Raw genomic sequence first — 12,999 nt, 5'->3', positions numbered from 1 at the left:
TTAGCTCGAGACCCTTGCTCCTTAAAAAGATACTTGATTGTGCCACGTTATTCGAGCCCTTCCACGAACGAGCGCAACACGAAACATGAGCCCCAAAATACATCCACAACGATTGGGCCCTTTTCTCCCTGCAAAGCAGTACAGAAAGCTCCGATATAAGAAAAGTGACTTGTCAAATCATTTCCCAGAAAGTAACTGCACAACAATGCTTTTCAATACATGTTGTCGGATTTGGAAACAAGTACGGCGATGAGCTACTGAGAAAAAGGATGCGATGGAACGTTGTCGCCTTGCGTGGTAGCGGCGCCGCCGCCGGGCGTTTTGACCACAGCCTCGGAGGGCGTCAGCACCTCGTAGGTGGTCAGCGACTTCTTCACCTTGCCGTTCTTGTCCACCTGATGGATGCTCTGTGTCACCGTGATGGTCACCTGCTTGGTGGACATACGGTTGTCCTGCCACTTTGTCTATTGTGGACAAATCGGAGTCATCGACAGCCCAAAAACGCAAACGGTATCGAGGTCACTCACAATCTCCTCGGTGTGCAGGACGCTGGTGCGCTGCACCGTGGTGGCCGAGGACACGGGGGCTCCCTCCCGCGTGTCCGGAACGCCGCTGCCGCTCGGCTTGACGTCGCCGAGGCTGGCTTCGGACGCCGTCGAGCGCACTTTGAGGTACGCTTGAGCGGGAGGCGGGAGGCCGTCCTCGAAGATATCGGGAACTGAAATGCAATCGACAAATGCCGTGTTACGTAAGACGTGAGCTGCAGGCGTGTCGAGATGAGAGCCGAGTGGCGTCTTTTCATCTCCTCTTTTGTCCCCGAGTGTCCATTCATCTCCTCCGGGCCTCAAAGCGCAACAGAAAAGCCGCTTTCCACTGCACATGGCACAAAAGAAAGCCCCACACCCTTCTTCTTCTCCTTCTTGTACTTTGGAGGGCTATTTTGTGGCTTACCGGGACTGGCGTTTTTTTCCGAAGCGAAGCAGGCCTCGGAGCCGTCGGACGGGATGCTGTGGATGGACGAGAGCGGGATGTCGGTGTCTGTGGCGGTCAGCCACGTGGACTCGGTCTCTTTGGTCCAGCTCTCCAGGTAGCGAGGCTCCAGCGCGTCCGTCCTGCTCCCGCCGCAGCCCATGACGCTCACGCCAGCTGGCCTCCCATCACCGTGGCGGTCTGGCGGACACGCTAATGAGAGTCGCGCTCCCCTGAGTCTGTGGCAACGAGAGCGCTTCATTCGGCACGCTGCAATCTGTTCACGTGCGGTCCACACACCCGAGCGCTCCGATCACAGCATGAAGGCAGATGAGAATACTCCCAGACAATCTTTTCTTCATCTGACAAATGTTCCTTAGCCAAGCAGGAATAAACGGAATTCTTTCTTTCTTTCTGTCTTGGAGGCCAATTAGAAGCTCCAATTATTCCCGAGTAGGGCCACTTGTTCAAACAGGAACAAATCGAATCATCAATTAGAATCGATTTTCCTTTCACAAGACGAACCCACAAAACCCGTGGAGGTAATACCTCCGTCGGCCACAAGGTTGCCCATATCTCGCATCTGGTGAGCAAGCAATCTCCTGTCAAATTCGTATCAAACATTGATGAACTCACTCATATCAATATATAACGGGTCGCTTGCTTGTTAGGACCACAAAGTGTACGCGTTATGTTTGACGTAAGGAGCTTGTTCCCCATGGAAGAAGCCTCACGTTGACCTCCGGTAATCAAGGCCTAAATGGCGCGACCTTCATGCTCATGTGTTGACCTTCATGCGAATGCTAACGTGTCTGCTTTAGCTTAAGTTAGTTTTGGTAAAGAATTTGGTTAAAACCAATCATAGAAGGGTTGAACACTGTTTTGTTTTCTTCATATTTTACTGTGATAAAAGAGTAGAAGAGGGTGCGAATTGGCCATTAGCGCTATGCTAAGCGTAATTACGAATTGCTCATATACATTGCATGAACGTTTTAGGTGATGTGTTTGAAATAATCAAGTTATCCCTGACTTCTGCGTCAAAAAAATGATCAATTCTAACTACTCCAAATATTCATATAAAGGTGTGTGTGTTATCAGTCTAAATAACTATATTAATGATATTTATTGTATTATGTTGGTTGTCTGTATGACTCCATAAGTGTGTCAGAATATTAGGCATAGCTCTCAGGACGATGCAGTGCAGTGGCACACTATTGCAAGCAAGCACACTATATGCTTAAAAAAAATCCTCCTGCAAAACACACATACATGCACACATACTTGTAGTTGCTACTACGTACGTTGCACGCCGTCCACCGGGTCCAAATCCATGCACGCGCTAAATACGCGTACGTATTGTGTGCAGGCCAGCTGGGACCAAAGAAGCAAAGAGACAGCGGCGATTGAAATGAACCACGATGATTGCTTGATGATGTCGGCCGGCGAGAGGCTCATTCATCGGGATGGAAGATGAAGACCATGGCGGTGAGCTAAGGTGACGGAGGCTTACCGCTTGATGGAGGAAGGAGACTGTCTGTGGTCTCGCTGCCTCCTCCTCCTCCGCTACCCCTTGTCTCCCAACCCCCAGCCCCCCTCCCCTTAACCCACCCACACGTGTTGTCGGGTTGTAACCCATGGTGATCCCAGGCATCATTCGACCTATTTGGGGGGAGCCGAAGCATCCCTAAAAGCTGCCGAGTGCACTCTTTGAAACCTGAAAGGCTCCTTTGAAACCTCGCTGCTGAATGGTCCAGAAAAAAAGGAACCCGAAATCAATACAGATTCATAGTGACTCAACTACCAGTGAATAACTGAATCGACCCTTGCTCAGAAATAAATACTGTATAGTCAGTAGTATCCTGTTTTTAAAACAATTGTGATGTGTACCTCAATGTTTGTCCACAAGAGGGCAGTCACATCTTTTTGTCGAATATAGAAAAGAAATAAACAAGCACCGGAATGGAGCCAACAACTTATCCTGCACCCTTGGACTTCATATTTTGACAGCACTGATTGTAAAAGTTGCCGTGAGCTACAATTTGAATTCTTATTTATTTCCATTTCTTTCTGGTGATTGATTTTTGACGTGAACGTCCACGTTGTCAAGTTAAACTCATGAGTCATGCACTCGCTCTCCTGCCAAAGTGTGACTCTGCAACTCCAAAATGAAAATAGTCTCCAACATGCCAGTGTTTTTTTTTTTTTTTGTTACTTTGGTCTTCAGTCTTTGACTTGATTGGGCCATAAAAGGGTGTTTTCAAAAATGAAGGTAAGAACCTCTTGCGAAAGTGCCAGAAAGCAAAAGAATGCTTCCAATTTATTTTCACTGAAAAGGAAAACCAGCGCAAGACTTAATTATGCGCTGGAAAGATAATCAGCATATGTTTGCACCCAAAAAAAAAAGTCGATGTTATCGTATGACGAGATTTTGATCTCAGTTCATGCCGTGTGAAATATTCAAGCAGATGGCAAATAGTGATATGCTGCACACTGCGAGTGTACGATTCCAAAGTAAGTTTTGCACATTGCATCAGCTAAGAGTTAACGCTTGGGCATGACGGTGGAAATTCCATTTTACTGTTGTTGTTTCGAAGCATGCCAGAACAGAGGTCGCGCCCTGCCCTGTCTGCCCTGCCTGCCTGCCCTGTCTATCCATCACATCCCACCCAAGCCAACATGATGAGCGTTTTTCATTAGCGCAAAGTGCTCCACAGTGGCAGGCAGAGGCACAAGCAACATCATTCAGACAATTGAAACAATGGAAGGAAGCACTTTGACGTAACTGCGTCAATCATCGGGGGCGGAGACGTGCGTGCTAGATAATAGATCGATCATTTAGCCTAAAAGCATGACTTTAGTAGCGCTAAAGAAACTTTGAGAGGAGGAGAGGCACATGATTCATCGATAACAACTTCCAAATGCGATGCCACAATATTTACACTCCACTATCAGATCATCTGTTTGATAACATTTGATCAGCGCGGCTAATGAACGTCGACTTTGAATTATTCATGCCGCAAACTCCCAATGCGGCCGGCGCCTTAATGAGAAGCCAGCTTCAGTGCAGCGTGCAGGGTTGTGACGTCACGTGCGGTGAGGTAAACCTGCTAAAGCGATTAAGCCACTTAAATGCAAATTTAAAGGCATTCTGCCAACAGCACGCTTTTATGGAGTCAAATTGCAGAGCGCCCGCTGCACTCGCGTGAGGCAAGATGAAATATCGTCATTAGCCGCGGCCACGAGACTGGAAAAGTTCAATTAATTCTTGCTGTGGGAGGGGGGGGGGGGCACTTCATTTTGCAGGTCAGGTTAATGGCGGCGCAATATAGGCAGGCGCACGTAAATGCCTCAGATGGTGATGGACTCGATTTTATTTGATCTATTTTTTTTGTAGAACTTTGTAATTGTGTGGCAGTTAACCACAGAGGACACACCATGCACTTATCTGATATGTCACAAAGTTTTTACCGCTGTATCGTATCTTTTTTTTATAAAGCGACGGACGAAGGATTCGGGCTCCAATTAGACGAGTGGGTAAAATGAGCGTGATGCAATCAAAGGAAAATGGAGGGATTGAAGCTGGTCGGTTGTAAGCGTGCAAAGAATCTTTTTTTTTTTTTTCTTGACATTTGCCACACATGACAACTTTCTTTTTGATCTACAGGTTGCCGCATCCACAAGCGGCCAATTCCACTTGTGAAGATTTACAAGGGATGACGACGGATTGGTGTCCTGCCTGCGATTTATAACACGGCTTGGCTGCCTGCAATTGAAAAGAAGCATTTCAGACAGTAAGATGATTGTCATTCTTTAGGATGAAAATCACACCGACACCAGAAAGACCATTATGAATTGGACAATGACCAAAAAAATCATTCTCGCAAGCTGACGTGCTGAAAGTCTCCATGTGAATTGTGAAAGCAAAAGCCAGACACTAACATCATTATCTTTCTGACTCATCATCTCACTGTGAAAGTTCAGAGTGCCGTTAATGGAGCAGGAATAATAATAATATATATATTTTTTTGTTCTTCTTGGCTGGTTAATCAGCCGTATGGTTTGACCCTCCTTTCGTGACATCAATCAAAGTAATCACGCTGCTTGCAAAAGTACCATTAAAAAGCGGAAGAAGGGGGGGGGGGCATCCGCTGCTAATTGAATGCATGTCCACCTAAAGCAAGAGAGGGAAAAAAACTGTTTCAGATGCACAACTCTTTTTGTTTTTGACAGTGAAGCTGAAGTGGGCGTGGCTTAAACAACTGGAGGCCTCTTTTTGGAGCTTGTGGTGAGGTGAGTCCCTGCCCTGCCCTGCCCTGCCAGCAACACTCCAAAAACTTGAGCGAGCCAGCGAGCGACTCCTCGCTCTTATCACAAGGCAGCGCCGGAGTGTCCAACGTTTCTTTGGCTTTTGTTTCGGTTTTCCAATCATAAGCGGTTTGAAGCGAGCTGGCTGGCCAAGTTGAGCTTTAGCAGAAGGCCGTCTGCATCATCTTGATAAATGTCAACGTCTCCGAGCGAGCGACGTCCGCCTCCGCCCGCGTGGGCAACGTGACTTATTGCCACTTGATCTGGCGCTAATCCCGGGCGGACGCTTTCTAAAGCCGCTTTGAAAAGGCCAACGATCCCGACGAGGCGCCCGGCCGATAAACACGCTGGGCTTTGTTTGCCAGATCCCTCGCTCGCTCGCTCGCTCGCTCTTTTGGGTGTGACTGCCGGATTTGCCGCATTGTGGCTTCGTCTGGCTTTTCTGATTGAAAACAGCAGATGAAATCACACATTGTATGACAAAGTGATCAAACAATCATCGAGCTGTCGGGGCTGGTCGCCGCCATTGCGCTGGCATTTCTTCCGGATTGACTCGACGTCTCCAAACTACAAAGCGCTCCCGTCCCGAGAGGGCTCGCTGAAACTTGGCAGCCGTCCGTCACTTTGGCAAAGTGGGCCTCTCCCGGTGGACGTCAGCGGGCCAAACATCAAAGGCGCTGCCTGCCAACAGCCCATTTTTTTGTTTTAGGAGAAGCCCAAGTGCTTAAGTGAGATAATTGTGCGCTCATTGGGGAGAATGTCGACGCAGTCAGTTGAGCTGTCAGAGCGTTTGGCTTCAAATGAGTCACAAATGCTTGCTTAGCCGCTAAAGGCCGTAATATAACGACCCGATTGCATCGGCTAATGATGCACAAATTTGGGAATTTTGAAAATTTGGTGTGCTGGGCCGCTAGATGTGAAAAATGTGCAATTTGCATTCTTGCACAGATGAAGCAAATGGCGTGGAAAGTCTGCAGTGGCCGCGCAATGGCCCGAGACCTGATGTAAAACTGCATTTCGTTCACAAAACTTTCAGACTGAAGCTGTGGAGTCGCCGCGTTTGGAATGGAATCCAACAAAAACACATTTTCTCATTCAATTCATTTTTTCATTCTTCTCAAGAATTGTATTCAGATTTTTTATTCTTTTCAGCCTCTTCCGTGTCGATGTGGCTGATGGAAGTGCAGATTTGAAATTCAATCATGTCAGCATTTTTCTGTCACTTTATTGGTTGGTCGAGAAAAAACATTTCCAGACTAGCAAAACCGATAGATTGAAAAAAATGCCATCTATGCTGAGTATGTTGTATTGAATTTCAATGTTTTCTTTGTAATCTCTTGAATTGAACTCCTATGTGTGTTTTGTAGCATATGGATTGTCGCCAAGCAGATGGCGCTCAGCGCTGGTTCTCGGCCGATGGAACTCGGTAGTGCTTTCAAAGGAACATCTGCCGCCGTCGTAAAGTGCTCTACGGCGCACCGGCGGCCGTCCGGAGGACCCCATGTCGTTTGGCCAAACTGTTGCTTTCGCATCTGTGCTTGTCATCGAGTCGCGCCTCCTCATATATTTTTTACATGTTGCCTTCCATTTATGCCATAATGTCATGGAGATTTTTTTCATTTTATTTTTTTGGGGTGGTGAAAAAGCAAACATTGAGAAAACGGATTTGGTTCCATCTGTCATCCAATCAGACGCGTCTGTCTCGTTTCAGGTCAGGGACCGGTCGGTCGGGAGGGAGGGAGCGGGACGCCTCGGACTGCGTTCATTTATTCCGATTCGTCAAGTGCGCCGCAACATGAAGACAGCTGCTTCAAATTGATTGTCACACTTGCAGGTGAGGAAAGCGGCCGTGGCAGGCGGGCAGGCCGGGCAGGCCGGGCGCCACACGCTCCGCAAATCACACAAGTTGAAAAAACCTTTCTAGCTTGATATTTACAAATACAAATGTAGTCAAGTCCCTTTCAATACAACAGCGAAGGCTGAGGGATGATTTACTCACGTCCGTTTTCAGCGAATGCTAATAATGGCAATAACAACGGCGTCGTAATTGATGTGACGTGCAACGAGATGAGCTTTTGCACGCTCACGCGTGATGAGCGGCCGCTGTCAGCTTGTCAAGGTTCTTCATTTATCTGGGCTGGCTGACTAGACGAGCGCCTTTGTATTTGGGATGAGCGTCGGAAATGGATTTCCAAAAAAGAATCACAGACGTCCGCAGGCCAACCACGAAGGCGCAAGCAAATCATGACAGGGCCACCCGCTTGAAAATATGCCGACGAGAGCATTTTTACCCCTGCGCCGGCCGATTGATGGATCGGGGCCTAATCGATGCCATCATCAGCACATTTGATCTTACCCTAGCGTAAGTCACGTTGGGTCCCCCCGCGCTGATCGATGGCGGCGAGCAGCTGCTTCGCCGGAGATTCACGTCTGGGCCAAATGAACGTTTACTCGGGCCACTTTTGAACCTTTAAGAGAAGCGCTTAAATGGCAATGTGGCTTTTTATGACGAGTCTAACCGCGGTCAGCGTTTTCAAAGAAACCGTGGGCAAACTGCTCGTGCGGCACATTTGGACATGTCAAAACTTGGGATGGGAATCGATCAATTGATCATTAAAAAGCAGAATGATAGCACTTCGTTTCGACACAAATAGTGCATCGCCGCTGGCTTAACTCTTCAATATGCCCCCGCGGACGTGAGGACAGGCGGCTCGGGGATGAATTATTTCCAGCAGTCGTAATCCCGACCCGAGGTGATAAGCAGGGCAGCGCCGCACATCCGTCACCTTTTGAAATATGCACGTCGGTCTGCGGCGGGTGTTTACGGCGGGTCGCCCGCCCGCCGCCCGCCCGCCCGCCGCAGGGGCTGGGCTCTAATAAGACTGGCGTGTCTGTCGTACGTGAGTTAGCACCTTGTCCTTCTCGTTTTATGTTAGCCAATTCACGAGGCACTAAATCACCCACATACGTACAAAAGGGGGCGGGGCTAAACAAGTACATTGTATTGTATTGACTATCTTTCAAAAGGAGTCTGGAAAATACAGCGCTTGCAACAGGAAGCAGCCAAAAGTTAATTTGTCCCAAATTAGCCACGTTGCTACTTGATTGGACGCGCCGAGCGAGCTCCGGGGAGCTTTTGCGTCAGACCTGCTTCCTGTCTGTAAAGTTCATTTGGGGATTTTCTGTCTCTGCCGGCGCCAGATGCAATATACTCGACAAATCTCTTACAAAATATAGCGTATCCATTCAATCGACTCGAGTCTTCCGCTGTGTTTTTAAGGCCACGGCAACGTGCCTTCCCGCAGATAAGCCGCTCGATTGACGCCAGGCCCTTCACCTCGGGCCCCGGCTCCGTGTTCTCGCTAGTCCCGAGGAGGCTCGCCGATAAACGCCTGGCCGATAAACACTTTGCCGAGCTGTCCGTCTTGTTCGGAAAAAAAAAAAGAAAGCCCGGGGGCATTCTTGTAGAGCAGACAAGGCTCTTGGCTCCACTCTGGACGTCTGGACCTGAGTGAAAGAAAACCCAGAGCTCATTACGTAAGGCGAGCGGCAGGAAATGAGCCAGCCCGAGGACATGGCCATCACCCATCGCTCACTTTGGCAGCAGCAGACTCCACATTAAAGGCCAAATGGCACAAAATACTCAAAGCGACTTAGAGGAAGTACAAAAGTATTTGGACTCAATCCATCATCATAATCATGGCGAGCGTGACAGCAATCAGCCAAACGCAATTAGCCCGTCGATGACTCCCGAAGAGATGTTGTCGCTTGACTCCATCCTTCTCGGAAATTGTTTGCCCGTAAAATTCAATGTGTCAATACATCGGCGGCCGCCTTCGTATCAACGTTTCAAATCCAATCAAGGGAGGGGAAAGAAAAAAACGCATTTTCCAGTCAAGCCGTTCCAGCCCGGATGGGTTGGAATGGAAATGTGGCGCGGGGGGGTGGGGGGGCCTCAGCTGCGTCCTTACCCGAGCGGAACGCCGCGCTCAATATCAGATGGCGCAAGATCAACGAGGTCAGCGCAGAGCCGGCAGCAAATTGAAGCCTAGCGAGAGGTCGTACGGCCGCGTCCAGAGGAACCGTTGACACCCGGGATTCAAATAAAAACACAAGTTGAAATCAAAAAAACGTGCACAAGCGGAGGCTAAATCATCCCCTTTTCTGCCGGCCGCTGCCAAACGTCTTCCAAGTTCTCTCGCCGCTCGGCCTGGCTAATGGGATTTCCTCACACGACAGTGGGAGCTAATACGCCAGGATAATATCTCTGGGAAAAAGCTGGTCCAAAATTGAAATGGCCGCCACCAGGAAGCAACGCAGCCAACCTATTGTGTCACGCTCCCGCCCGAAAAATTCCCTCCGAGATCCGACCCCCGCATCTCAATGAGGGACGAATCAGCATAGATATTAGGTGGCTCCTTTTGTCAGCCGTGGCTTCGGGCTTTGCTGAGAGAACAATTGCAAATGTCCGTGTTGTTTCTTTGAAATGTGTTTGGGAGCTCATCCGCCGGTGACAGTGGGACGACACGTTCTTCTCGTGTTACAAAACGAGCTGAGGTCAGGGTGACACGCCGCCTCGCCTCAGCGTCTATATTTAAAGAGTACATTGCATACGCGGGCCGGGCGGAGGTGTGTCGAGGGTCTCTCTTTTGACAGCGCTTGTCCAAAAGTTGCCTTGGCTGACCTACTTTGTCCCGTCAATGTCGTCGCAAAAAGCTCCCAAATGCGCAAAAGAGCCGACAATTATTCGTAGCGCAACGAAAAAGCCGACATGGGAACGAAAGCAGGCAGCTGATTTGTTTTTTTTTTCTCGTCTCATTTCTCTTTTTTAAGCTTTACCCAAGGCTCCAGGCATTTTTTTTTTTTTATGCAATGGCCCCCAACTAGAGTAGCAATTTGCTGTCAAGTCATTTTGATGCGGCTGCATCTTCCTGTCCATGCCATGTTTCTTGATGCGCATTCCCTCGACGCCATTTTATTTTCCCTGAAGCCAAACGGTTCGTGAAGATGCTCCCCGTGTGTGTATGTGAGAAGCCCAGCTGCAAGCGTGCAGCGTAGCAAAAGCAGTAAAGATTTATTGTCTCCAAAGCCAGCGTGGCCGAGAGCCACGTGCGGCCAATTGGCGGGCTGTGGGATTTTTCATTTTTTGCACATGCCTAATTGAATTGCGTACCAATGTACAGTCAAGACAAAAAGGGCTTCATTAAAATGCACTTTACCGCGCTGAGCCGCGCTAATCAGATGGCGCCTTGCTCTCCCAGCAAGCCCCGATTGTTTCCTTGGCCCCGGAATCTCATCTCATTTCATTTCAGCTCAAATGCATTATTTATATTGCCTCCTTTTTTACACCGACGTCAATATACGGCCGTGGCGTCGGCGAGATGCGAGCGCCTTCGTTTATTGCCTTTTCATTTGTACGAATGCGGACGCCAGATGAAAATAATGCCGCCCGGGCAAATTTGAACAAAGACAAACTAGTCCAAATTGCAATTGATCAAAAGGTGGCCCCGAGCGGCTCGTGTGTCATTTCCGTATGAAAATACGGCCATCGCAAAAAAGAGATTAAAAAAGGACATTAAGGTGTCATTTGCAAGTCTTGGCGAGGTCACCAAATCATTAAGTGCGCGGCAAATAGGCACTGAAAAAAGAAACTTGCTTTGTCTGCAGAAGAAGCAACAAGTGACGAAGCCCGTTTGAGGGCAAAAGCCGCTTGATTGAAAAAGAGCAAAAGGATTGGGAAGCTACCGCCAAGGACATGAGCACACATGAGCCAAAGTTATTGATTTTGAGAAGGTCACAAAAAATGGATGCAATTGATGTGATTCGCAATTTCTGCCACAGAATATTCATTCAAGCGCTCGCCGAGCGCTGACAGTGACAAATGAATCACAGATGGCGCCTTCACCCACACGCGTGTCCAAACCAGACGGCGCCATTTCGAACCCATGCCGTGGCTGCGCTTGGTCATGTCTTCAAAGAAGGACAAAGTCACACAAAAACTTTTTCCCCCAGCAGACACATGTGAAGTCCATTAGTCCCCCCTTTCCTCTGCTTTTCCTGCTTTTCTTCCTCCCCTTTTTCTTTCAGCCGAGTGGAGAGAAGGAAATGCTTCAGTCCCACCGGTCTCCTCCGTGGCAGCGCGTGAGCTCGCATTGCTTTGAGCCAAACGGAAGGAAAAAGCTCCTCGTGGACCTCCTTCATTCTCGGCCCCAATCGCCAAAACCAAAGGACAACAAGCCAGATCACAATTTGGTAAGTTTTCAAACACGAGTTGAGAACTGATTAGAATTTTTATTTTTTGGTGCCACGTTGCGCGAGGCCAGCTCATAAAAAACACAGCAGGCTGAGGAAATGATTGATGTCCTTCACTTGTGTCCTTCTGTTTTTATTGAGCCGCTAACATCTGCTTTTTTTTAGCTTAACATGCGGCGTTGGTGGACGGGCGTTCTGCTGGCCTTGATTTCCATGGCAACGCCGTCAACCTGCCAAAGCGGGGACGGCCATCACGGCTCGGGCTCCCACGCGTACGTGACGGCCGCCGACGAGCCCATCTCGGAGGAGACGTGCTCGGTCCGCTTCGGCACCCGGGGCGCTTCGGCCCGCCTCCTGAAGGCTCGCCGGGAGGAGGTAGCCTTCCTGCAGGCCGTCCAGCGCGCCAACCGGGCGGTGATGGAGAACCTGGTCCAGTACGTCGGGGCGGAGCTGGGGGCCGAGAGCTACGAGGACGTGATTCGGGCCGACGTCGCCGGCGCCCAGGAGGACCACCGGAGCTGCCGTGAGGTGCTGGAGAAGGCTGAGGAAGACCTGGACAAGCAGCTTCAAGGGGAGCTCCTGGACACCCTGGCGGGGATGCAGAAGTAAGCACGCAAAAATAAATAAAAAGCACAGACCGAGTGAACGAGTTTCACATTTTTTTATTCTTCCTCCGCTAACTCTTCATTGGCATTTCCCGGTCAGAATCCGAGAAGAGTCTGAGGCCTTCCAGGAAATGCTGCGGGCGGCCACGGACATCGCCGGGAGACTGGAGAGCTCGTCGCGAGGCCTTCACGCCTCCTTGGCCAAACAGCTGAGGGACACCACCCCAGGCCACGTTTAAGACTCACCCTTGCCCCGTCGTTCCACAGACAGACTTTTTTTTTTTTTCCCCCACCGCCATTCTGACGAAGCGCGCAAGCGTATTTTCCATCCATACGTTATTGCGGCGATTAGGAGAGAAAACATATGAAAGCCATCTCCTGTGTCAGGTCTGTTAGTCTCCTCCGGAGCCAGGTGAAGCTCGCTCGGCCATCTGGCGCTTCGTGTTGCCGTGTGATGAAAGAGTCCGTCAGGAACGACTTTTACTTTCCAATAGCTGTGCGCGCTCAACCCTTGTAAAGTCAATTTGAAGGTTGCTTTCCAAATACACGCCACATGTTGAGAACAAACTCTGAATCATGTGATGGACGGAGTGTGCGGGAAAGAGAGAGAGAGACAGAGAGAGGAGGGGAGGGGAGGGGGTGTGGCCACGAAGGCAGCAGATATTCAAGCCCAGTGTGAATGCGTTCCTCCAAAAGTGCAGGCGGTGCGGTCCGCTCCGCTCAGCCCTCTTTTTTTTCAGGGGTGCTTGGAACTCATGAAGCAAGCGCGCAGGAGCACCACTTGCGTTTGACAAAGTTGCCTGAGATGTCTGGCGGCGGCCAAGATGACCCACGCCGGGCTCGGAGATAGCGCCGTGACATCGCTGGC

At 49.6% G+C, this 12,999-nt stretch overlaps 2 protein-coding genes across 2 annotated transcripts; one reads left to right on the top strand and one right to left on the bottom strand.

Moving 5' to 3' along the window:
• Nucleotides 1–254: 254 nt before the first annotated feature.
• Nucleotides 255–1,132, bottom strand: baalcb (BAALC binder of MAP3K1 and KLF4 b). Its single transcript, XM_085938312.1, has 3 exons — nt 952–1,132; nt 528–718; nt 255–464 (listed from the first exon to the last, which is right to left on the bottom strand). The coding sequence occupies exons 1-3, from the start codon at nt 1,130–1,132 to the stop codon at nt 255–257; spliced, it is 582 nt and encodes a 193-aa protein (XP_085794438.1).
• Nucleotides 1,133–11,384: 10,252 nt separating this feature from the next.
• On the top strand, nt 11,385–12,528 carry LOC147042066 (uncharacterized). Its single transcript, XM_085938106.1, has 3 exons — nt 11,385–11,526; nt 11,692–12,131; nt 12,232–12,528. Exons 2-3 carry the CDS (start codon nt 11,698–11,700, stop codon nt 12,368–12,370), a joined length of 573 nt encoding a protein of 190 aa, XP_085794232.1. The 5' UTR covers nt 11,385–11,526; nt 11,692–11,697; the 3' UTR covers nt 12,371–12,528.
• The last annotated feature ends 471 nt before the right edge of the window (nt 12,529–12,999 follow it).

The sequence above is a fragment of the Syngnathus leptorhynchus genome, chromosome 18 (genome assembly GCF_054491065.1).
Source record: "Syngnathus leptorhynchus isolate UIUO chromosome 18, UIUO_Slep, whole genome shotgun sequence".
In the NCBI taxonomy this organism is placed as follows: Eukaryota; Metazoa; Chordata; class Actinopteri; order Syngnathiformes; family Syngnathidae; genus Syngnathus; species Syngnathus leptorhynchus.
This window is presented reverse-complemented; position numbering and strand designations above follow the sequence as displayed.

Bases quoted from the DNA above. Each gene is read 5' to 3' on its own strand.
- LOC147042066 (XM_085938106.1), top strand. From the start codon at position 11,698: ATGCGGCGTTGGTGGACGGGCGTTCTGCTGGCCTTGATTTCCATGGCA. The intron at 12,132-12,231 runs GTAAGCACGCAA...TTTCCCGGTCAG, and splicing joins ACCCTGGCGGGGATGCAGAA to AATCCGAGAAGAGTCTGAGG.
- baalcb (XM_085938312.1), bottom strand. From the start codon at position 1,132: ATGGGCTGCGGCGGGAGCAGGACGGACGCGCTGGAGCCTCGCTACCTG. The intron at 719-951 runs GTAAGCCACAAA...ATTGCATTTCAG, and splicing joins GGAAAAAAACGCCAGTCCCG to TTCCCGATATCTTCGAGGAC. The intron at 465-527 runs GTGAGTGACCTC...TGTCCACAATAG, and splicing joins TCCTGCACACCGAGGAGATT to ACAAAGTGGCAGGACAACCG.